Source organism: Elephas maximus, chromosome 6 (assembly GCF_024166365.1).
Source record: "Elephas maximus indicus isolate mEleMax1 chromosome 6, mEleMax1 primary haplotype, whole genome shotgun sequence".
NCBI lineage: Eukaryota > Metazoa > Chordata > Mammalia > Proboscidea > Elephantidae > Elephas > Elephas maximus.
In genome coordinates this window covers 128,242,165-128,268,495 of record NC_064824.1, presented here as the reverse complement: position 1 = coordinate 128,268,495, position 26,331 = coordinate 128,242,165, and the positions used below count along the sequence as shown (strand labels likewise).

General features: G+C 39.4%; 1 protein-coding gene across 1 annotated transcript in view; it reads right to left on the bottom strand.

Moving 5' to 3' along the window:
• Positions 1-26,331, bottom strand: part of NYAP2 (neuronal tyrosine-phosphorylated phosphoinositide-3-kinase adaptor 2) — a 311,110-nt gene that overhangs the window by 47,206 nt on the left and 237,573 nt on the right. Inside the window, exon 6 of the mRNA XM_049888849.1 lies at positions 4,950-5,053. Coding sequence (XP_049744806.1) covers positions 4,950-5,053 — 104 coding nt within the window. The remainder of the gene's footprint in view (positions 1-4,949; positions 5,054-26,331) is intronic.

Genomic DNA, 26,331 nt, shown 5'->3' with positions numbered 1-26,331 from the left:
ACAGTGAAGTGTGTGTGTTAATGAATGTGTATGTGTGGGTGTGAGTGTGTGTCTGAGTGTATGTAAGTGTGGATAGTGTGTGTGAATGAGTGCATCTGTAGGTGTGAGTGTGTGTACAGGTGTGTGTGTGTATGATTGTGTCAGTGTGTATGAGTGTGAGGAAGTTTGATTATGTGTGTGTGGGTGTGTATATTTATGAGTGTGTGTATGAGTGTATATATGAGTGTGTATATGAGTGTGAGTGTATACACGACTGTGTATATGAGTTTGAGTGTATGTATGTGTGTGTATGAGTGTATATAAGAGTGTGTGAGTGTGGGTATATGTGTGTGTGAGTGCGAGTAAGAGTGTATATGAGTATGAGGAAGTTTGAATGTGTGTGTGTATGTTTCTGTGTGTAATGAAGGGTGTGGCTCTGATCTCCCCACTTCCCAGAAAGACTAATTCAATTATTTCTTGGGAACATTTTACAGGGACAGCTGGCACTCTGTTCAGAAACACTCTTCCTGGCATCTCTAGATTGAAGGAAGCCTTGTTTTCACATGCCCAAGACTATGGATGACACCATCTCCAATGGGGGTCACTGAACAGGCAGACCTGCCTCAGCCAGAGATGGGAAAATTACATGAACCTCATCTGCTGTCTACAAAGCTCCCACATCTCTTTCTTCTCAGTTCAGGGCTCTCTACTTAGCCACAGGGAAGGAAAAAAAAAAAGAGAGAGAGAACGTGACATGTGCTCCAAGCTCAATATATCATTTCTCAACATTCAGAAGTTTCAAGGGGGTGCAAATGATTAACCATTGGACTACTAACTGAAAGGCTGGCGATTTAAGCCCACCCTGATGCACCTTGGAAGTAAGGCCTGGCAATCTACTTATAAAAGGGCACAGCCCTGAAAACCCTATGGTGTAGTTCTACTCTGCACACATGGGGTCGCCATGGGTCAGAATTGACTCAGTGGCAACTAACAGCAACAACATACATTTTTACTTTGGTAACTAAGAAAAGAACTTCTTAATTGCAGGCACAGAAATTCAGTCTAATTTTCAAGGATTCGCCTTATGAGAAATGTCAAAACATGTTACTGCATCACAATAAAATTCCCAGGAAATGTCATGTTCCCCTAATTGTCTTATGCTTACTCTATGTATTCAGGAGTGAATTAAGAAAAAAAAAAAACAGCCAAAAAAATAGTTTTTCATCTCTCCTTCTTGAGTTTTAGAGTTTTATGCACTGTAGTATAAACTCAAAGTGCTTTAGAACTCATGCCTGTCTTCTTTCTTGAGCTTCCCATCTTCTCTAACATATATTAAAGTTCCAGTTGGATGAGATTACCCAATTCTACAGATCTTGTATCTGCTGCAGTTAAACGAGTTTAAAACAGATTGCAAAGCCAGGCAAACACTGCCTTCACCTTTGTTTAACCCATGCTCTTTTTTTTTTTTTTTTTTTTTCTGGTGGTGGTCAGGCACTATTGGCATTAGATTCCTTAGGGCTGGGGGAGTCAGTCACTGTTGGCACTAGGCTCTTTGAGGGTAGTTAGTAACTATTGACTTCACTGGGGAATGGCCAGTTATCTTGGCTCTAGGCTCCTTGGGGAGCCATCTTCACTACTGGCCCTAGACCCTTTGGAAGTGGCCAGTCTCTATTAACCCTATATTCTTTATGGGCGGTCAGTCACTACTGAACTTGGACTCCTCTAGGGAATAGTCAGTCACTGTTGGCCTTAGCCTCCTCAGGGGCACAACCAGTCACTATTGGCACCTCTGTGCATCTCTGGAAGTAGGACAATGCCAAGTACTTACCTCTACTCCACCTACAACCCTTCTTAAAAAGCATCAACTATGCCGTAAAGTGGTAAGTGACAAACTAGAGCCACGAGAACTGAAAAGAGATAAGGTGTGAACAATCTGAATAGAAGCCCATTTCCCTTCTCTATGAGTGATAATGTCGTGTAGGATGACTGAAATGCCACAGCCTGCTCGAGGCTAGTTTGCTCAGTAGACCATTGGAATTACTTATGGTTTTGTGACTGCTTTTATCTGTTTTAAATAGATCATATGGTTTTCTACTGATGTCCTAATGAGAAATCTATTGTTTTTGTTGTGTGTAGTCGAGTCAATTTCAACCCATACGGCCCTATAGGACAAGGTAGAGCTGCCCCATAGAGTTTTCTAGGTTGTAATCTTCATGGGAGAAGATCACCAGGTCTTTTATCCCATGGACCTGCTGGTGGGTTCCAACCACCGACCTTTTGGTTAGCAGATGAGTTCTTAACCATTGCACTATCAGGGATCCTTAGAAATCTATTAATTATTAAGAGTTCTGGGTTTAGATAATACTGGAAATCCTTGTGTTGAAAAACTGCTTAAAAAATGACCAAGATGATTGCTTGTTTGTTTGAGTCTGTTTGATATTACTGGTGTACCATAGCCTACCTAGTAGGTGTATTCACTCTTAGATTCAATGTGTTCAAATGTCTTTCACCACTGCCTTGGGTTACTGAACAAAGGGCAGTGTCTTCCTGGTTGTAACTTAAAGAGACATCTCAGTTCTGCTTATGATGAAGGTGTGAAAATTAAGTGAGAAGAGAATCTTCAATAATCTTCAATTCACTGACTTTAGTTGAATGCTAGATCACAGGAGTGCAGAGAAAGCTTCTTCCAAGTTATGCTTCCCTCTTTAGCTCTAGAATATACTCACTGGTGTCAAGTTGATTTGGGATCACAGCAACCCTATAGGACAGGGTAGAACTGCCTCTATAGTGTTTCCAAGACTGTGAATCTTCATGGAAGCAAACTGTCACATTTTTCTTCTGTGGAGAGGCTGGTGTGTTTGTACCACTGACCTTTTGGTTAGCAGCTAAGCTCTTTAACCATTGCACCATATTCGAATACATTAATACCATAACTGGTCACGCTCCACAGAAGAGAAGTTCACAAACCTGCTTTCCATTTTGTAGCTATGACAGCCCATCTACAATATGGCCTGTTGACCAGAATTTCTGCCAGTAGGTAAGGAAACCAACAGCATATAAGTGGTGTGAGGAGCTTTCTTGTGTTGCTACATTTTGAAGAATGAAGAGCATCCCATCAGATGAGCAAAGATTTGATAATGCAAAGGCACAAAGATTGTAGTGTGTTTCTGAAAGTTTACCCTCTTGGGGAACTGCTTTCATTGAAATTTAAAGGGCCTTAAGATGGAGAAGCTATAAAGATGATTAGGAAAAAGAAAACAAAACCCTTCAAGACAATGAAGATAATCTAATAACAAGGATCACGTACTTGGAAAATTGATTGTATTAAGGCAGTCCTCTGCCAGTTAGCTAAAATTCTCTCCTTTCTGTATCCAAATTTCTGTTTAAATTTAAGATATTGGTAAATCTAATATTTTTTGAATAGCTTTAATCAACTAAGGTGGCAATATATCTTAATGAGGTTAATTGTGTTTTTATGTATTTATTAACTTATTGTCTTATTCTTTCTACTTCTTTTATACCCAGAAAGCATTCGAGCTGGCTACATTTAGTTATAAAGTCATCTAACATTTTAAACAAAGGCACAAGACATTCTCAATAACACTTGGATGCTCTTGAGAGCAGCCTCTCATCTCTTGTGTTTGTAGCTACCTCTCATGTTCGTTAATGAAATACTGTGCGTATTCAATTCAGAACAAAATACTAAGAAGCACACTATCTCCCATTAGGAAAAAGGTGCAATTATTCTGCCTAGTTATGTTTTCAAAATAGCTTGACATTTTAAATAGTCCAAGAGTGTATCATTTGCTAATCGGTAATGGGTAGTTCTCATGGAGGAAGAATCATCAGAAGTTTTATGATTTACTATTTCAGAAGAGTTTCATAGATGCAAAGAAAGCTGGGAAGCAGAGAGAAAGCACTCCAAGATCATCCTATGTAACACCCATAGCACTTAACAGCAACAATTCAGCTTTACTGATGAAGTCACCATACTGAATTTCTGTTGGGTGAGTTACAGATAGGACATTTATGTGTGGTGATTCTTCCAGAACCTACAAAATTCTCCATGCACCACCATGCCTCCAAATGGATATAAGAGCAATATATTGTACTGTAAAGAATTAAGTGATATTTTACTTTATGGCTTTATTTCTTGTCTCTTTTCTCCAAGTGATAATAGAGATCTCATTTACCATGCAAAGATACTTATATTCTCTTGCGGAGAACATTCTGATATTGTTTGTATAAGGGAGAAAAGTCATTTATTCAAGGTTGCCTTATTAATCTACAATTTTTGGTAAATATCCTATATTATATAGTTGATCAATTTGTTTCTATGGCCTAAGAAAGAAGAGAGGCTAGCTGCCGTGTTTAATCCAAATGATTTGGTATATAAGGACATCGATATTCACAGTGTCTTTCAATCATGCTCCAAGCTAAGTAAAAGATAAAGGTAAAATTGTCACAGATATTACAGTATAATAGAATAAGAGCTAAGGGTTATGTACAAATTCATTGACAGCATTTATGCAAATATTGTGGACAAAACATTCAAAAAGAAATATACATAAAACAAAGTAGGTAAATTTATCAAATGTTGATAAATTTTCAGAGACAGTATAAAAGTACACAAAACATGGAGGAGAGAAAGAATTTTAAAAAATAACCACTAAGCCAATACATATAATACAAGTTTACTACATTTATATTACAGAATGATGGAAACCAGAGACAAAAAAAGGATTTGGTCACAAACAGCAAAGAAAGTTTCACCAATCACAGGGAAGATAGACTTTCCTTTTCGAATGAAAACACAGACTGCACAACTCATCCCACCTACCCATACACACATAGAGAAAGAAAAGCAAATGCAAACGTTGTCTACAGCAACACATGACAGACAGAGGTGGGAAGCGTTTGGCATGTTGCATCACAGGAAGTCAATCACGATTGGGTAACGATGATGGTACCTGGCTCTGTTGTGGGTCACTGGTTTGCCTGAGAGGAGTAGCTGATGGAGGAGGCACACCTGATGTGGATGCAGACCGGCCTAACTTGCAGCTTGCCTTAGGCTCTGTGAAGAAGGAGAAAGACAGAGTATTAGCTGATCAACATCTGCAAGGATGGAACGGCATTCAGATTCCCTTGTTTTGCTAAAAACAAAAACTGGTTGACATCAAGTCAATACCTACTCATGGTGATCCCATGTGTTACACTTAGAACTGTTCTATAGGGTTTTCTTGGTTGTAATCTTTATGGAAGCAGATTGCCAGGCCTGTCTTCCATGGTGCTGATGGGTGGCTTCCAACTGCCAACCTTTTGGTTAGTAGGTGAGTGCAAACTGCTTGTGTTAATACACAAAATGCTTCAGATGTCGGCTAATCACTGGCAGGCGATTAAATAATTTTATAACAGTTGACTCCAAAAGGAGCTTTATTCTCAGATCAGCTCCTAGGGAATAAAGAACAGATTACTGAGGGATACGCCCTGTTTCCTTGTACCTTTGACCACATTTAGGGGTAGTTTCTATTGAGAGATTACAGGAGCAACAATACCCATAAGAGGAAAGAGCAAGTGACATGACAGTTTTTGGTGATTCATTTCAACTTTGATCCTCAGGACTCTATGTCCTGGAATGTCTTATTCACCCTTTCTGAATATCCTATTTTTTCTTCCTTTCTCTTCCATCTTTCTCTTCCTTTTTTTCCTTCCTTGTCCTTCCTCCTTGCCACCTTTTCTCCTTTCCTTCCTTCCACTTTTCATTCCTCTCTCTGTCTTTATTTTGAAGTCTGTGCCGTATTTGCAGTGACTACTACATCCCATCATGTTTTCAATGCATCATCTCTCCAGCTTCTCTGGATCTGCTTAATGTTTTATCCCTATCTCCTAAGGCTTTTGCAACCTTTCATAACAACATTTTTCAAACTTAATAAACATCACCCTAACTCTTTCTCTATTTAAGAAGCCGAATCGAACTGTCTTGACCATTGACAGGGAGCTTTGGAGTTTGCAATTAGAGAATTGAGAGAGGCCCCTTCATCTAACAAGCATAGAATTTCTGGGAAGCAGAGGCCATTGATTTTAAAATATATTTGAAGCTATTTGAGAGAAGAGAGAAGCTATTTGAGAGAAAAATTAACATTTTTACTCTTATCACAAAATTTTATATTAGTAGTTAGTTCCTGAGTGTCTGTTTTGAGCATGGTAGGGGTACAATTAAATGATATCTAATCCTAAAGACAATCTTCAGAGTTAGAGAGTTAATTACAAATAATCCTAATTTACAAATGAGAGACCTGAGGCCCAGTGATCTTGACCTGTCCTGAATCACAAGCCTGGTGAATGAAAGGGTCCAGATTCTATCCCAAATCTTAGTTTCTACTTAATCCCACAGGTCATGCTATCTTCATTCGTACATTCCTAAAACAAGTATATGAATTTATCAAATATATGTTTCATTTAGTTAATCTTCAGCTTTCTTGACCCTTTTCCTTAATATAGTTATTTATACAAAACAAGTGCTTCTCAAAAACTATTTATAAACATATAAAAATTAAGTTCATTGAATAACTAAAACAATATTACATCACTAAGTTACTATCACTTTATCTTCCACTCAGGTTGTTCCCTCTCATGGGTTAATCTTTCCCCTCACTTTTATCAAACTAAATCTTACCCATTTACTAAGACCTAGTTCAACATGTAAGGATCCTTCATGGCACAATGGTTAAACATGTGGCTGCTAACAAAAACGTTGGTAGTTCCAACCCACCCCGTGACTCTGTGGGAGAAAGACCTGGTGGTCTTCTTCAGTAAAGACTATAGACTAGAAAATCCTATGGGGCAGTTCTACTCTGTCACATGAGGTCACCATGAGTTGAAAATCGACAGCAACTAACAACAAAAACAGTTCAATATGTAATTCTGTAATCTTGTTTATCTCCTTCTATCTTTTGGACTCCCTTAGCCCTTATATTTGGCTTATACCTGGGGAAAAGCTGCCTACTCAAAGAAGAGTCGACCTTAATGATGTGGATGGTGTAAAGCTTTCGGGACCTTCATTTGCTAATGTGGCACGACTCAAAATGAGAAGAAACAGCTGCAAACATCCATTGATAATCAGAACCTATAATGTACGAAGTATGAATCTTGGAAAATTACAAATCGTCTAAAAAGAAACGGAACTCATAAACATTGATATCCTGGGCATTAATGAGCTGAAATGGATGCGTATTGGCCATTTTGAATTGGACAATCATATGGTCTACTATGCTGGGAATGACAACTTGAAGAGGAATGGTGCTGCATTCATTGTCAAAAAGAATATTTCAAGATCTATCCTGAAGTACAATGCTGTCAGTGATAGGATAATATCCATATGCCCAACAAGGAAGACCAGTTAATATGACTATTATTCAAATTTACAAACCAACCACTAAGGCCAAAGATGAAGAAATAGAAGATTTTTATCAGCTGCTACAGTCTGAAATTGATAGAAAATGCAATCAGGATGCATTGATAATTACTGGTGATTGGAATGTGAAAGTTGGAAACAAAGAAGAAGGATCAGTAGTTGGAAAAGATGGCCTTGGTGACAGAAACAATGCCTAAGATGGAATGATAGAATTTTGCAAGACCAATGACTTCTTTGATGCAAATAACCTGTTTCACCAACATAAACAGCGACTATACACATAGACCTCACCAGATGGAACACACAGGAATCAAATTGATTACATCTGTGGAAAGAGACAATGGAAAAGCTCAATATCATCAGTCGGAACAAGGCCAGGGGCTGGCTGTGGAACAGACCATCAATTGCTCATATGCAAGTTCAAGCTGAAACTGATGAAAATCAGAGCAAATCCACGAAAGCCAAAATATGACCTTGAGGATATACCACCTGAATTTAGAGACCATCTTGAGAATAGATTTGACACATCGAACAATAGTGACCGAAGACCAGACAAGTTGTGGAATGACATCGAGGATACCATAAATGAAGAAAACAAGAGATCACTGAAAAGACAGAAAAGAAAGAAAAGACCAAGATGGATGTCAGAGGAGACTCTGAAACTTGCTCTTGAATGTCCAGCAGCTAAAGCAAAAGGAAGAAAAGATGATGTGAAGGATTCTATGGGGAAAACATTAAATGACGCAGGAAGCATCAAAAGAAGATGGAGAGAATACACAGAGTCCTTATACCAAAAAGAATTAGTCGATGTTCAAACATTTCAAGAGGTAGCATAGCATGTGATCAGGAAACCACGGTACTAAAGGAAGAAGTCTAAGCTGATCTGAAGGCATTGTCGAAAAACAAGGCCCCAGGAATTGACGGAATATCAATTGAGTTGTTTCAACAAACGAATGCAGCACTGGAGGTATTCACTCATCTATGCCAATAAATATGGAAGACAGCTTTCTGGCAAACTGACTGGAAGAGATCCATATTTATGCCTATTCCCAAAAAAGGCAATCTAACTGAATGCAGAAATTATAGAACAATATCATTAATATCACACACAAACAAAATTTTGCTGAAGATCATTCAAAAACATCTGTAGAAATATATCAACAGGGAACTGCCAGAAATTCAGGCCAGTTTCAGAAAAGGATGTGGAACCAGGGATATCGTTGCTGATGTCAGATGGATCCTGGTTGAATGTACGGAATACCAGAAGGATGTTTCCCTATGTTTATTGACTATGTAAAGGCATTCGACTGTGTGGATCATAACAAATTATGGATAACATTACAAAGAATGGGGATTCCAGAACACTTAATTGTGCTCATGAGGAAACTGTACATAGACCAAGAGGAAGCTGTTCAGACAGAACAAGGGGATACTGATTGGTTTCAAGTCAGTAAAGGTGAGTGTCAGCATTGTATCCTTTCACCATACCTGTTCAATCTGTATGCTGAGCATATAATCCAAGAAGCTGGACTCTATGAAGAAGAATGTGGCATCAGGATTGGAGGAAGACTCCTTAACAACCTGTGTTATGCAGATGACATAACCTTGCTTGCTGAAAGTGAAAAGGACTTGAAGCACTTAACTAATGAAGATCAGAGACCACGGCCTTCAGTACGGATTGCATCTCAATATAAAGAAAACAAAATCCTCAAAACTGGACCAATAAGCAATATCATGATAAATGGGGAAAAGACTGATGTTGTTAAGGATTTCATTTTACTTGGGTCCACAATCAACAGCCATGGAAGCAGCAGTCAAGAAATCAAATGATGCATTGCATTGGGTAAATCTGCTACAAAGGACCTCTTTAAAGTGTTGAAAAGCAAAGATGTCACCTTGAAGACTAAGGTGTGCCTGACCCAAGCCATGGTATTTTCAATCATATCATATGCATGTGTAAGCTGGACAATGCATAAGGAAGACTGAAGAAGAATTGATGCCTTTGAACTGTGATGTTAGCAAAGAGTATTGAATATACCACGGACTGCCAAAAGAATGAACAAATCCTGTCTTGGAGGAAGTGCAAGCAGAATGCTCCATAGAAGCAAGGATGGTGAGATTGTATCTTACATACTTTGGACATGTTGTCAGGAGGGATCAGTCCCTGGCAAAGAACATCATGCTTGGCAAAGTACAGGGTAAGCAGAAAGGAGGAAGATCCTCAATGAGGTGGATTGACACAGTGGCTGCAACAACGGGCTCAAGCATAACAACGATTGTAAGGATGGTGCAGGACTGGGCAGTGTTTCGTTCTTTTGTGCATGGGGTCACTGTGATTTGGTACTGACTCGACGGCACCGAACAGCAACAGCAACAGCCCTTACATACCATATCACTACTTTCCCCTGTCATTTTGTGCATTTCTGTTGGTGGGGATCACGTAGTAAGTGTTCAGTTAATATATATTTTTCTTTCACTGAAAACACTCAGATATACCTAGGAAAGATCAATAAGACTTCTAAAAGCAACTACAGGCAATAAGGTAAAGTAGGACATAAGACCTGGGTTAAGACCTGGCCTGGTTGTCCTATTTACTAAGAAAGGAATTCTCAGTCAAGGGGACATGACTCTTTAGTGACCATTTCAGAGGAGGTATGAAGTTTGAAAATTCCCCCTACTGATTTTGTGTAGGCACTTCTAGTATATACTAACATACTCTTGAAAATACCACTGGAGCCTCATTGAGGTTGTTTAAATAAAACTGTGCAATGCAATAACATAGCTGAAATATCACTGTAAATTGTAAATTAGCCTAATTTCCCAGGAGTCATAAATCCTTGCATACCATAGGGAACCATCTTTTATTATATAAAATAACAGGTAAAGCATTCATCAGAATCCTGTTTGATAGGTTTTCATAATGTTTCCTTATATTCCATTACTGGGGTAGCACATCTAGTCACACAGAGTGAGAAAATTTAATATTTTTTCCTAGGAAAGGATGGCAAATAATATTTCTTTACTGGTAAAGCTCTTTTGAAGTTTATGTTAAAGGGATTATCCAATGAGTGACAAAAATTGAAGGCCTTTTACCTTACCTAATGTACTTATGGATTAATTTCCCCTGCTAGGTTTCTGGTCAGGCACTGACTTCATTAGCCTCTTTCAAATATAGACACTGCTATCTCTAACACACAGACTGAACCTCACCGAAAGCCAAGCAAACTCCCAATACCATCATGTCCTGGTTTGCCCCTGTTGGATGCTAGCCGAGTTCCTGTCTCCGTTCATCAGGCCCCCTTGGGCACTGCAATATAAAGTACTAACCCCCTAATGAGAAGCTCTGGTGGTATGTAGATTGAGCGCTTGGCTGCTAACAGAAAGGTTGGTGGTTCTAACCCACCCAGTCGCTCTGCATGAGAAAGATCTGGCAATCTGCTCCCATAAAGATTAGAGCTAAGAAAACCCTGCTCTGTCAAATGAGGTAACTATGAGTTGGAATAGACTTGACAGCATCTAACAACAACAACCCCCAATTGTACACTGCAATTTAAAATGTTGTTGTTAAGTGCTGTTGAGTCAATTTCAACTCATGGTGGCCCCAAGTGTGCAGAGCAGAACTGCCCCATAGGATTCTCAAGGCTGTGACCTTTCAGAAGCACATTGCCAGGCCTGTCTTCGAGGCACTTCTGGGTGGATTTGAACTGCCAATCTTTGGTTTGTAGTCAAGCATTTAATCATTTGTATCACCCAGGGACTCATGCAATTTAAAATATCAGCCAATAACCCTGTGGGCTAGCTGTAGAGTCAGGTCAGTGTACTGGTCCTATCTTCTCCATATCTAGCAGGTGACGGTTCAAAACCCAGGATACCTCATACGGATTATGACTTCAACTCCAACAGCAGACTAAGGCTGATTTCCATAAATTCATCCTGTACATATATACACATGAAGACAAATACGTACACATGTGTGTATGTCCACATACATACACATCTACCACATTGCTTCTTAATCGTGTCATATGTTAGGGACTTATTTAAATTGTGAGATTTTTGCTTTTCTTTATTTCACTCATTTTAGTTCCTCTTCTCTCAGTGTTCCCTCAGTTTTCTAAGATCCATCACTTAAATATATTTGGGATCTACTTTGGTGCTTGTGGGGCCTGGTTGGTGGAAAAAATCCTTATGAGGTTTAGACCCTCCAAGATTCCCTTGGCCTAAAGAATTGTCTGCAGTCTAGAAAATTGCAGAGAAGATTCCATTTATAACTAAGCCTCCTAGAGACTCTCCTGTGCTGTGGCATCGTAGTTAAGCTGCCCAGGCACAATTACCTGTTGAAATCACTGCTCTTTGAGACTCAAATACTGTGGGTTCGGAGCCATAGTACTGAAAACAGTAAGTATTCATCCTGAATTCTGCTAACACAAACATTTCCAATGCTTTTGGAAGACCCCTCCCCCTGCAAAAACAATCAATATATGCCAAGAAAGATCTAAAATACAGTTTTCCTCCCCTCCAAAAAACTCATTCTATCAAAAGACTAATTATGAACTAAAAGTCACCTGCTCTTCTTACACCTGCCCCAAAAGGCCCTTTTTTGAAAACTCTGTCAATACGTAGCCTAGAAGTAAAAGTTGACATTGCTTGTAAAATTTCAGTTAAGATCAAGGGTAAAGAGGGGAAAAGAAAAAAAAAAAAAAAAAAAAAAGAAGCAGAGGCAGGTTTAAAAAAAGAAGAAGGAAGAAGAGGAGGAGGAAAGAAGTACAGCCATTTTAACTCCTTGGAGTAAACCATTATCAAGATAAAAAAAAAAATTATCCTCATATGCTACAAGAGCAGTTACTCATGGTCATCACAAGGTTTTTATTAAGCAAGTATCCATTGAGTTGTATTACTCATTACTTATTTTTAATGGATACAATCATTCATTGCTTTTTTTTTTTTAATTTATTTCCTTTGTTTAGATAATCATTTCTCATCTTTCCTTTAAGGTGAATTAGGTTTCTCTCCAGGATTATTTCCCTAAGTATCATTACAGGTTCATCTCCAAGGCCTCCACTGCTGTTCCTGTGAGAACGAGAGTTTTCTTTGTTTTCAGAAAACAGAGACAGATGATTGTTCTCAATCTCTGTATCTTATCTGTACAGCAATAAGAGATTAGCACATTTTCACCACAGAAAACATTTTCATCCAACATCCAGGAAATAAAACTAGTCAAATTCTGAGGAGACCTACCTTTTCTCCCTCTTGTTATTTCAATACACAGTATTTTGCTGTACTAGCAAAGCTGATTTCCCAAGTCAGTCATTTTGCTGAAAGTTTCTAATTAATGACTCAGCTCCATGGAAGTCACGGAGAGGTTTTCTTGAACATTTTTTTATTGTGCTTTAGATGAAGGTTTACAGAGCAAATTAGTTTCTTATTCAACAGTTAGTACACATGCTATTTTGTGACATTGGTTGCCAACCCCAAGATGTGTCAACATTCTTCCCTTCTCCACCCTGAGTTCCCCATTACCAGCTTTCCTGTCCTCTCCTACCTTCTCGTCCTTGCCCCTGGGCTGGTGTGCCCATTTAGTTTTGTTTTCTTTTATGGGCCTGTTTAATCTTTGGCTGAAGGATGAACCTCAGGTGTGAATTCAATACTGAGTTAAAAGGGTCTCCAGGGGCCGTACTCTCAGGGTTTCTCCAGTCTCTGTTAAACCAGTCAGTCTGGTCTTTTTTTGTGAGTTAGAATTTTGTTCTACATTTTTCTCCAGGTCTGTCTGGGACCCTCTATTGTAATCCCTGTCAGGGCAGTCAGTGGTGGTAGCTGGGCACCACCTAGTTGTCCTGGACTCAGTCTGGTGGAGGCTGTGGTAGTTGTGGTCCATTAATCAGTCCAGTAGGTTTTTTTACGAACACACTCAAGTATGCATGTAGCCAAGTCTACTTTCATCTATGAGGAAGGTATATTTTGAAACAACATGTATGTTCTTTGACATAAATTGACACTCCAGTAATAAGGAGTCAGTTTGCCAGGGCTATTTCACAACCTTCATGGGTTCCAAACACTTCATATGAATTTCTGTCATACATCATAGCAAACATATTAAGATCACCAATTGTCCGAATTGATTTTTCCCTCATATATGTTTTTATAATTTTGCTTTTGAAAGTACTGAACTGTGAGTAATCTAGTTAATTTATGCTTGGCTATGATTTCTAGGCAGTAATCATGCCCACTCAGGAATTTTTATAGGATTAGAAAATCTAATCCAGAAATTGCTTTAAAATCTAATGGAATTATTTTAAAAACAAATGTAATGATTACTGATTTAATTAAATACTCCCTCTTCTTGATGTGGAATTTTGGTGCTAGTATTTTTTTTCTAATATCAATATTTTTATAGATTCTTGAGAAGCTGACTGGTTCATTGTGACTATAGTGCTGAAAAGATAAAACAAATCTGATAATTACAGTGATCATTGTGTGACCAAAAGAAAGGAAAGGTTTAAAGGATGTAAGAATTGATCCTAGAAGTAGATATATTGAGCTAGATGTTAAAGAGATTTGCAAAAAATATAAAATGTCACTCTGCTCACCATTTTGGTTTTGGAAAATATACTTATTTTCATGAAAAAAAAAAGGTTATTTATGTTAATATATAATGGACTTATTTTTAATTAATTAATATTTTTTAGATATTTCTAATATAGTAAAACTCTTTGAGATTCCCAATATTTTTCTAGGCAGTTTGAATCCACCAGGCACTCCTTGGAAACTCTACGGGGCAGTTCTACTCTGTCCTATAGGGTCACTATGAGTAGGAATCGACTCGACGGCAGTGGGTTTGGGTTTTTCTAATACTGAAGACCCTCAACAAGATGGATTGACACAGTGACTGTAACAATGGGCTCAAGCGTAACAATGATTGTGAGAATGGCGCAGGACCCAACAGTGTTTTGTTCTGCTGTACATAGAGTCGCTATGAGTCAGAAGCGACTCGAGGGCACCTAGCTACAATACTGAAGAATTTGAAAATCATTGCTCTTTATAGACTCTGAGTCTCCAAAGAGATCTCTTTAAAAGGTAAAACTACAATTAATTTGGTAGTTAAGTATTTCAAACATAAAAATTGAAACAGAAGGAAGTACTACATTTTAGCACAAGAAATACTGAAAAATCTTTGAAAATGTCAATGGATTTGGGATCCCCCAGGTGGGAAATGCTGACCTAGAAAAAATTCTATGGTAATGTCCGTGTAATACTATTAGTTTCATGTGAGACCTGAGGGAAGCCATCCAAACTCTCAGGGCACCTTTCATCATCTATAAGAAGAAACAAGATTCATTGATTGATTCTTTGATGCTAATACATTAAACCTCTTAGAATAATTGAAACACTCTTAAAAATACTCTTGATTGATCATGAGCTAGGTTATTTGGGCCATTGCCTTTATTTCTTCTCTTTTCTTGTCTGCTTTTTGTGATTGATTGTTTGACTGTAGCAGTGTTGATAGGACTAAGCATAACTCAGTTTTCTATTTGCTGCTTTTTTTTTTTGTTGTTAAAAACAGTTTTCTGTATGCTAAAATCTACAAAAAACATTGGTAAAATCTTCGTAATAAATGGTTAAAATCACAAAAATTGATTTAAAAATAAGATTTAGGAGAATTCGTGGTCAGCTGTCATTTTCACGTGTCCAGAATTCATTTCCTTTATTTCCGAAACTACTAGTTTGATTTTCCTACAACTGGTAAGCTCAATTTTATGGTTCTTTAGGGACTGACCTCAACTCCAGCACCGGGAGCGGATGTGGGGTTCAGGTCTGTCCAGTCAATCATTCTATCCCTCTGGCCTCAGTGATTGGTTCAGGGGTGGACACATAACCCAAGCTACTCAATGAGAGTTGCTTTGTTGCTTTGACACTTTTCCTAGTGCTCTTGGGAAAGAGTTTGTCTTTTCATGAGGGCAGCTAAACTCTCATCACTTACTAGCTGAATTACCATGGTCAGTTTGCCTGATCTCTCTAAGCTTAAGTTTATTCATGGGTAAAATGGATAAATAAAGGTATCTACTTGATAGGATTGTTGTAAGGATTAAATAAGATGATAGGTGTAAAGGTTTATCAGTGACCAGAATGTAAAAAAATCTCAGTAAGTATTAGTTTATTGTTTAAAGGTAAATCTGATCCTTTTGCTTATCTGGTTATCATACAATGAAGTCCAAACTTGTTCTTCATGATGGTCCATATGACCAACTTACGTAACCAGCCTCATCTGCAGCCATGTCCCTGCCCCACTGAATGGCTTTCCAGTTGTCCTTGAGTCACCTGTGACTCATGGTGATCCCAAGTGTGTCAGAGTAGAACAGTGCTCCTAAGGGTTTTCAATGGCTGATATTTCAGAAGTAGGTTGCCAGACCTTCCTTCTGAGGCACCTCTGGGTGGACTCGAACTTACAACCTTTCTGTTAGCAGCCAAGCATATTAGCCATTTGCACGACCCAGGAATTCCTTTATTCCTTTACTCCATGAACTGCTTTAGGTTCTCCTAAAGGGCCATGCCTTCTATTGCCCTAGGATTTTAAACCTTCCACTCCACTCTGCCTGGAGTAGTCCTTTCTTTCTCCCTCCCTCCCCTTTCTTCCTTTATTAAACTGTAAGCTCTGTGAGGACAGGAACCATGTGTATCTCTTTCACCACAATATTTCCACTCCATAACATGGAAACAGATCCCTGAGAAAAACCCATTGCCATCGAGTTGATTCTGAGTCATAGCAACCCTACAGGACAGAGTAGAACTGTCTCATAGTTTCCAAGGACCGCCTGGTGGATTTGAACTGCCGACCTTTTGGTTAGCAGCTGTAGCTCTTAACCACTACGCCACCAGGGTTTCCAATCCCTGAGAGGAACTCATTAAATATTAATTGAATGCATTATTTTAACCATATTTTAAAGAACGAGCCAGCGTAAAAGATGAATGACTTGTATAATTCTCAACATTTTTTTTTTTGCTCCACGACTTCACATTTTCCAGGTTTACAGCAAAAAGGCAAGGATACACTGACCAGTTTTCAATGGAGTGTGTCATAAAAAAATATACCCGGAAAATCGCAGTGCCTGTTTTAGGCAGTAGATGGCAGTGAAAATATTACTTGATGTTACTGGAGGACTTACAAAGCTTCCAGAAGTAGTCTTTGTAAATGCCTCGCAGAAGTCAGATGGAGATTTCTATTTTGTAATGCCTTCTATGGCTTTTCGCAGCAAGAGAAGGGGCATGCTTTGTGAACGCTGTTGGTACGGCATACCCACAGGGCTCGTCCAGAGAAAGCCAACTGCTGCCAACTAGAAGCAATGTCAGGGTGGGCGCCTCTGGGAGAGGACACAGGGGAGAGCCGTGTCCCTTTCAGCGAGACACGCAAGGACGTTTCGGTACAGTCAAAACTGAAGCCAGCACGTTGTCTTCATGGTGCTCAAACAGGATCAATCTTCCATTGAGAGGAATGCAAGGTGAAGGCTGTGTCTCTGTGTTACCTGAATGGTTTCTACCTGGTTAATTATTTTTTTCTGATAGACTCAAACCGAGGAAAAAAAAAAAAAAGAGAGAGTAGGTGGAAATTTGGAATTTATCTAGCAAGAGGGAAATTATAATCAAGTTGAATTTTTTTTCTTCTAGCAGTTTTCAGAGTATCTGTGTAACATTCAACATCATGATATATGAGTGCGTGTGGTAGAAATCAAGGTTAAGGGTAATACAATTATATAACTTTGTCTACTAAATCTATACACTATATTTATATTTATTACATAAATTTAAATACTTTGGGCATGTTTATCAGGAGGGACCAGTCCCTGGAGAAGGACATCATGCTTGGTGAAGTAGAAGGTGAGCAAAAAAGAGGAAGAACCTCAATGAGATGGATTGACACAGTGGCTGCAACAATGGGCTCAAGCATGGAAAAGATTGTAAGGAAGACGCAGGACCAGGCAGTGTTTTGTTCTGTTGTACATAGGGTTGCTATGAGTTGGAACTGACTCAATGGCACCTAACAACAACAACAACAGCATAAGATGTATATATATATATATATATATATGCCAAAAAACCAAACCAGCTGCCATTTAGTTGCTTCCAATGCATAGAAACCTTATAGGACAGAGCAGAACTGCCCCACAGGGCTTGCAAAGTGCAGTTGATAGATTTGAACTACTGACCTTTTGGTTAGCAGCCATAGCTCTTAACCACTGCGCCACTAGGCCTCCAATACCACAGCTTCTATATATATATATATATATATATAGGAGCCCTGTTGTGCAGTGGTATATGTATATATATGCATGTGCATATATATATACACACACCACACATACACACACACAAGATGACAATAAGTTAGCTCACTCTGCTTCTATATATATATATATATATATATATGTATATAGGAGCCCTGTTGTGCAGTGGTATATGTATATATATGCATTTGCATATATATATACACACACCACACATACACACACACAAGATGACAATAAGTTAGCTCACTCTGCCATGCCATGATGATAACATAAGACCTGAGTTTAAAAGCCCATAAATGGCTATATATACACACATATATAAAATATATATATATATATCACTGGTGGTGCAGTGGTTAAGCATTCAGCTGCTAACAAAAAATTGACAATTTGAATTCACCAGTTGCTCACTGGAAACCCTATGGGGCAGTATTACTCCGTCCTATAGAGTCACTCGCTATGAGTCAGAGTTGACTGGACGCAACAGGTTTTATACACACGCACACACACACACCATATTTTTACACAAGTAACACATAACTGCTATGCCTGTTGGCAAATTGTGTCCTCTCCCATGAGGTATTTTTGTAAGCCCTGCTATGCCATTTTTTTTTACATGTTTGTAAAAAAAATTAGAATGGTATTAATAGTTAATATCACCAACCAAAGGAGTCCCTGAGTGGTGCAAACAGTTAACATGCTTGGCTGCTAACCAAAAGGTTGGTGGATGGACTCTGCCCAGATCATCCTTGGAAAAAAGACCTGGCAATCTACTTCTAAAATGTCAGCCACTGAAAACCCTACAGAGCTTAGTTCTACTCTGACACACGTGTGATTGCCGTAAATCGGAGCCAACTCTGTGGCAACTGGCAGGGGTGGTGGTGATCATCCCTCTATGGTCTCACTTTTTGCATTAGAATGTGAGATTAATTATCTTTTATTTTTTTGTCTTTCCCATTCTATATCCTGTTATATTTACACTCATTTTTACACAATTTGCAAACTCTTCAAAGAAACGCTTTGACTATTTCAAATGATTAACTCTCTCCAACTTCTCCTTTTCTGTTTGGTTTCTCAAAACCATACCACCAGTATCAGGAGACAGAGAAATGAAAACATTCCTCTGGTGAGCACAAACCCTAGCAGGCAGAAGTCATGGTTTTCTGAGAAATCACATTGGGGCTACTGGGGATAGGACTTCTATTACTCTCCAAAGACATTCCAAATGAGAATTCTTTTATGTGTTCGCTGCTAGCAATCAGAAAGGGAGAGTTAAATTCTAGAGTGCGAAAACAGGGAGCAGAACCTAGCAGCAGGACAGGAGCTGGCAAATGGTCCCTGAGGAAATAACCAAGCACTCTGTTAGAACTGGAAAGGAGGGCAGGTGTGGCCAACTGCCTTCTGCTTCATGAGCCGATGGTAGAGAATGGCAGTCTGGAGGGTCGTAGATCTGAAGCCCACAGCTGCCTGGGGCTGGATAGGGAGCCAAGCAGGAAGCTAGTCAATATCTTATGGAGAAGGCCAAATTACAGGGAAGGCCTGAATTCAAGCAGAGGAATTTGCTGTTCTTGCTGGATAATAAAAATGAATATAACAGAGAACTCACTTCCCTTATCCAGTGCACAAGCCCTACACTGTGAAAACATGGCTGTTAAAGATGTGACTTTCAAAGGTGAGATGGTAAAGGAAAAGTGGGAGGGTGGGGCTTCACTTTAACTTTTTGTTTTTCAGTGAGTATGCCCTACTTATATAATAATAAAACCCATTGCCATCGACTCAGTTCTGATTTACAGCGACTCTATAGGACAGAGTAGAATTGCCCCATAGGGTTTCCAAGGAGTGTCTGGTGGATGCGAACTGCCGAGCTTTTGGTTAGCAGCCAAGGTCTTAACCACTGTCACCACGGCTCCTATATAATAATAATAATACAAGCAATAAAGCATTTCCATTTGGGGGAAAAGCAGCAACATTCAAACAGACCATACTTATCTGTATCAGTTATCTGCTGTCGCAGCACAACCGAAGTCAGCAACTTAAAAATGGACATTTATCTTTGCTCAGGAATCTATGGGTGAGCTGGGTAGGTCTGTCCTCAGCTGGGCTCACTCATGCATCTGTGGTCAACTGTGGGTACAGTAGGTGGTTCTATTATTTCAAGTTGAGCTTTATCGCATGTCTGAGGTTGACTGGCTGAAGGCTGAGGCCCCTTGACTTTCCTTCACACGTATCTTATCCTCAAACAGGCTAGCTCAGGCTTGTTCACATAAGGATGGAAGAGATGCAAAACAGCAAGTAAAAGCATTCATGGCCTCTTGAGGCCTAGACTCAGAGCTGACACGTAGTAACTTCTGCCACATTCTAATGGTCAACACAAGCCCCAAGGCCAGCCCAGATTCAAAAGTGGGAAATAGACCCTACCTTTGATAAGGAGGGCAGTGGTGGTTCAGTGGTAGAATTCTCACCTTCCGTGGGGAGACCAGTTCGATTTGTGACCAATGAACCTCATGTGCCACTACCTATCAGTAGAGGGTTGTATATTTCTATGGTGCTAAACAGACTTCAACAGGGCTTTCAGACTAAAATAATTAGGAGGAAAGATCTGGTAATCAAGTTCTTCAAATCAGCCAATGAAAATCTTATGAATCAATTTGCAACCGATCATGGGGATGGCACAGGTCTGGGGGACGTTCTGTTCCATTGTGCGAGGGGTCTCCGTGACTCAGGAGCTGATGCCATGGCAAATTAACAATACCAGCTTGATAAGGAAACACGAAAGCATATGGCAAAGGATACAGGGAGAGGGGAACAATTAGAACTGTTACTGAAACGACAGCATCCCGAGGAGCCAGGCCGTATAAAGAAAGAGAAGAACAAAGGATACAGTTCAGAAATTATGCCGTTCTATTAAATTTTTTTTATTAAAATGTCCAGTACTAATCAGTTCAGGTTCTAAAAGCAAATATGTCTATCTACACTTGTATGAATGAGCTGCAGGAACATTCTGGCCTCTCTTATTTGCCTCGCTCCTTCTCATTAATTCTAGTATCAATTTTAATATCACTTTTTTCCAGGAACCCTGTCCAAATTACCCTCCCTCTAGCCAGAGGACAAATTATGTGATGGTGCTTGGTTTGCTCATAATACCCAGCACTTCTCTCACGTTGTATTTATTAGAATCCTTTGCTTTGTTTTCTAACTTCCTGGATATACTGTGAATTCTGGGAGCGCTGAGTCGGCCATATTTTCCTCACACACCCCGCATTTCCAGGACCCAGGTTCTGCATGATTCAGATGCTGAATAAATTTTTGTTAAACAATATTCAAAAGGGAATGACTAAAGGAACCGATGAATGAATGTCAAGTCGTGTATTTATTAAAGAAAATGTGAATATTTGTGGATATTCTTATTTGCTTGTAATTCCCAAATCCTTACCGTAATGATTTGAAATCCCATTCACTACTAAGGGGCAGAACAGAAACACTATGAGAGATTAAGAGGCTAAATATGCTTTTTGATAACTCTGTGTTACATATCAACCAAGTCTTCAAGTCTACACCTGATCTTTTCTCTGAATTTATAAGAGCAGACACAGGGGAATCCAAAAATGACAGTCACACTCATCTAAAATCTTTTTTTTTTTTTTGGAAAATGCACAAATAAATGAAGCACAGACTATTGCACTGATATTAATCCCATAGCCAGTTTGACTCTGTGTAAGAATATTCTCTATCGTATTTGCAATGAGCTGAACTTTCCAAAGACAAATTAAGTCTTGGTCATGAAAAAAAAAAAAAAAAATCACAGAACTTTCCAATAAAATGGAATCAGAAGATAATGGATTTTGGTCTAATAAATGCTACAAACCAGCACTGCACCAGGTGCTTTCTAACCATATCTAAAATATAAGCCTTAATTTAATCCTACAAGGTGGAATTCCCACAATCTCTTCCGTGAACATAGAGAAACAGGGCCATAGCAGTGTTGTGTAAATTCCTTAAGTCATTACCTCCAGAATAGTAATTTATTAACAGTTTTGCAAAGCCTGGTAAACTTGAACTAAATAGAGAAATACATATGGATTTATTATGGTTTACCAGGAATTATTATCACAAACATTGCTCCACAATTCTCAGTCCTACTACCCGATTCTATGCTGTTGGTCTATTTTTCACTTCTCTGAATTTGTGTGCCCAGGACTCTCATTGGACATGAAGGGCTGAATCATGGGTGACTTTGATTTACCGCTGTCAAGAAGTTAATCCTCAAAGTTAGCCAATCATTCTGGCATTATCAAGTACAGACAATGTATTTCTGAATTTTCAAAAGGAAAGAATCTTTCTTATAAATCAATGATAAAAATTTAGTAACCATATGCTGAGTGAAATTAGTCAGTTGCAAAAGGACAAATATTGTATAAGACCACTATTATAAGAACTTGAGAAATAATTTAAACAGAGAAGAAAATATTCTTTGATGGTTACAAGACAGGGGATGGAGGGGGGGTGGAAGAGGGATATTCACTAATTAGAGAGTAGATAAGAACTACTTTAGGTGAAGGGAAAGGCAACACACAGTACAGGCAAGGTCAGCACAACTGGACTAAACCAAAAGCAAATAAGTTTCCTGAATAAAGTGAATGGTTCGAAGGCCAGTGTAGCAGGTGCGGGGGTTTGGGGACCATAGTTTCAAGGGACATCTAAGTCAATTGGCATAATAAAATCTGTTAAGAAAACTTTCTGCATCCCACTTTGAAGAGTGGCGTCTGGGATCTTGAACGCTAGCAAGTAGCCATCTCAGATGCATCAATTGGTCTCAACCCACCTGGATCAAAGGAGATTGAAGAACACCAAGGACACAAGGTAATTACAAGCCAAAGAGAAAGAAAGGGCGACATAAACCAGAGACTACATCAGCCTGAGATCAGAAGAGCTAGATGGTGCTCAGCTATAACCAATGACTGCCCTGACAGGGAACACAACAGAGAACCCCTGAGGGAGCAGAAGAGCAGTGGGATGCAGACCGCAAATTCTCATAGAAAGACCAGACTTAATGGTCTGACTGAGACTACAAGGACCCCAGTGGTCATGGCCCCCAGACCTTCTGTTGGTCCAGGACAGGAACCGTTCCCAAAGCCAACTCTTTGGACAGGAATTAGACTGGACAATGCGTTGGAGAGGGATGCTGGTGAGGAGTGAGCTTCTTGGATCAGGCATCTCCTCCCTGGAGGGGAGGTGAAAGGGTAGAGGGGGTTAGAAGCTGGGGAAATGGACACAAAAACAGAGAGTGGAAGGAAAGAGCAGGCCGTCTCATTGGGGGAGAGCAACTGGGAGTATGTAGCAAGGTGTACGTAAGTTTTTGTGTGAGAGACTGACTTGATTTGTAAACTTTTACTTGAAGCACAGTAAAAATTAAAAAAAAAAAAATTAAAAAGAAAAATTTAGTATCCAAACACCATGCTCTTGGATTCAATTGTAACTCTAGTTTCTGAATCCCAGTTTTCTGTTGCTTACATTAAATGGCTCCCATTGTACCAGATCCTCTTCCCAGTCTCTACTATCAGGCCCTTATTTGAATAACACCCAAAAAAACTTCGTGATCCCCCCAGTCTTCAAGGAGATGATTAGAATATGAATTAGAGCTGCAACTGCCTTATGAGTCATTCCCTGGTGTGTTGACATGGATTGCACTGTGTCCCTCCAAAATGGCTGTCAACTTGGCTAGGTCATGATTCCCAGTATTGTATGATTGTCTACCATTTTGTCATCTGATGTGATTTCCCTGTGTGTTGTAAATTCTATCACTATGATGTAATGAGTCAGACAAGTGGCAGTTACATTGATGGGATCTACAAAACTAGATAGTGTCTTAAGCCAATCTCCTTTGAGATATAAAAGAGAGAAACAAGCATAGCCATATGGGGACCTCATACCACCAAGAAATCAGCGTCGGGAGCAGAGCACATCCTTTGGGCCTGAGGTTCCTGTGCTGAGATGCTCCCAGACCAAGGGAAGACTGATGACAAGGACCTTCCTCCAGAGCTGACAGAGAGAGAAAGTCTTTCCCTGGAGCTGGCTCCCTGAATTTGGACTTTTAGCCTACTGGACTGTGAGAGAATAAACTTCTCTTTGTTAAAGTCATCCACTTGTGGTATTTCTGTTATAGCAGCACTAGATGACCAAAAAAGGTGTCCTAAATGTGTTGGAGCCAGAGTGTTCACCATGCCAACAGAACAACCCATGCTTCCCCTTGTTATAGCTATTTATTTGTCTATCGACATTCTGCTGTCTTCAAGGCTCCACTCAAGTACCACTTCTTCTATAAACTTTTTCCACATTTATCCCAGACCCAGTGGCTCTCTCCACTCTGCTGCAAAGATATCAGGAATCACAGTGATCATTAGCATTTACTTAATATTCATTGCGTTTTAGGCACCATGCTAAGTGTGTTACATATGTTAACTCATTTAATTCTCACCTTTAATTCCCCGTAGTATCTATGAGCTAGGCACTATTATCAACCATCCGTTTATGGATGAAAAAACAAGCTCAGTGAGATGAAGGGATGTGCCCAATGTCACCACTAACAAATGACAGAATCAGGATTTAAATCCAGATCTGTTGGAAGCCAAAACCTCAGTGTTCAACCATCACGCTATATGTTATATAAAAAAAAAAATATAGGCATTTATAATTAGTATAAAATGTACTCTGCAAACATGGTGTGTGAGAAATGACACATTTCTTTGTTTTCTGTAAATGAAATTAAACCCATCTCCAAAGTCACATCTGGATCAATTGATGAGAAATTCTCTCCTGTAATTGGCTGTGAAAAGGCCCAGGATTGTTCTCCACAGCAGAATATATTAGATGATCTTCCTAGTCTTTAGCCCACACAGGTTATCACTGTTCAAGTTTGCAGGGCCCTTGACATACAGCATTCCACATTTTGGAATCTGGAACCACTATGCATAAAATCGAACTCACTGGACACCAAATGCAAATTCTGCCCCACTTGTCCTCCTCGCAATCATAGGTGCTCCTGCTTTCTCAGGGTTCTATAACAGATTAAGCTGCTAGTTCTCACTATTCATGGAATACAAGGCCTCCATTCCCTACTCAGAGTTAAGAAATTTCTTCTCCTTTCTTGATTATCAAAAGCAACTGGATCTCTCTAATCCTCACTCTTACCCAAGAATAGTCTGCCAAGGGAGCTTCAGCTTCTGGAAAATAAAAAACCAAGAGGGCGGAGTGTCTACTGGACCTGCTGCTTCTACCATACCCCAGCCTGTTTGTACTGCAGAGTAAAATCCATGCCTCAGCCTAAAGGCTATCGCTTGATTTCACAAACCAAGCAATGTAAATTGGCAGCCTTTAGCTCTTAGCCAGCCAGAAGTCAGTCTTTTGACTCAACATTTTCTGAAAATTGACCTATACTTAAAAATGGGAAATTTCACATAAAAGCAATTAAATCTTGGAATTTTGGGTGAGCATTTCTCATGAATAGCATCAGCTGGAGTTGTGTGGCTTCTGTCTCCTCTAGGTATCTCCTATACTTTCCAGGTTACCAGCATTCCCGTCATTCAGCCCTGATGCTCATCAACATCTTCTAAAAGAGAAATTGCTCTCCATATCTAAGCTTCTGGAAAAAACTGGGAATGTATAAAAGTTAGGCCAAAAGGGCTTTGTATTAGTTTCCTAGCGCTGCCATAACAAAATACCACAACTTGGGTAGCTTATCAGAACAGAAATGTCTCATAGTTCTGGAGGTAGTCATCTGAGCTCAGGGTGTCGGTGAGCTATATTCCCTCCAAAGTCTCTAGGGGAAGATCCTTTTTTGCCTCCCAGCTCCTGGTAGCCCAGGTGTCCCTCGGCTTGTGGATGTATCTTCACATGGCCCTCCTTTGTCTGTCTGACCATAGGTATACTCTCTTTTGTAAGAGCACCACTCATATTGGATTAGGACCCACCCTACTCCAGTATGATCTCATGTTAACTGATAACATCTTCAAAGATTTTATTTCCAAATAAGGTCACACTTACAGGTACCCCAAGTTAAGGCTTCACATATCTTTTTGGAAGACTTGACTCAATCCATAATTGCCTTCAAGTTACAAGAAATATTAGATAAAACATTACTTGTAGGTGTGAAAATTTCTAAGTGCTTAATAAACAAGCTAAACGTGTGTTTTGAAGGAGTGCATCTCTCCTGCTTCACTCACCAGTGCCACTTGCCTGCCCCACGGATATCTCAGTCTGTGTCCAGTGTTGGACCTTCTCAGAACTGCAGAGCATAGAAGGTTTAACACACAAAGCTGTTGTCTTATTAAGATCATTTCAGGTATAGGATTTTCATTCTTACTTAGATTCAAATTTTACACTATTAAATATTGTGAGCATGTATGCTTGTGTGCGTGCATGCCTCTGTGTGTTTGTGTGGGGGGGCGGGGTGGGTGTATGCTATTATTTTGCTTAGAACTCAAGGTCCTCCAGAGTATCTCCTCTAAGTGTATACCCAAAATGCTTCTTCAGTCAGGCTGACCTGGCAGGTCAAGTCAGGTGAAGTCTGCCTCAGACCTTTGTTTATCTGCTTTAGCCAGTGTAGAAGGTTCTCTCTGTATCTTTCTATGCAATTAATCATAATGAAAATGATTTTTTAAA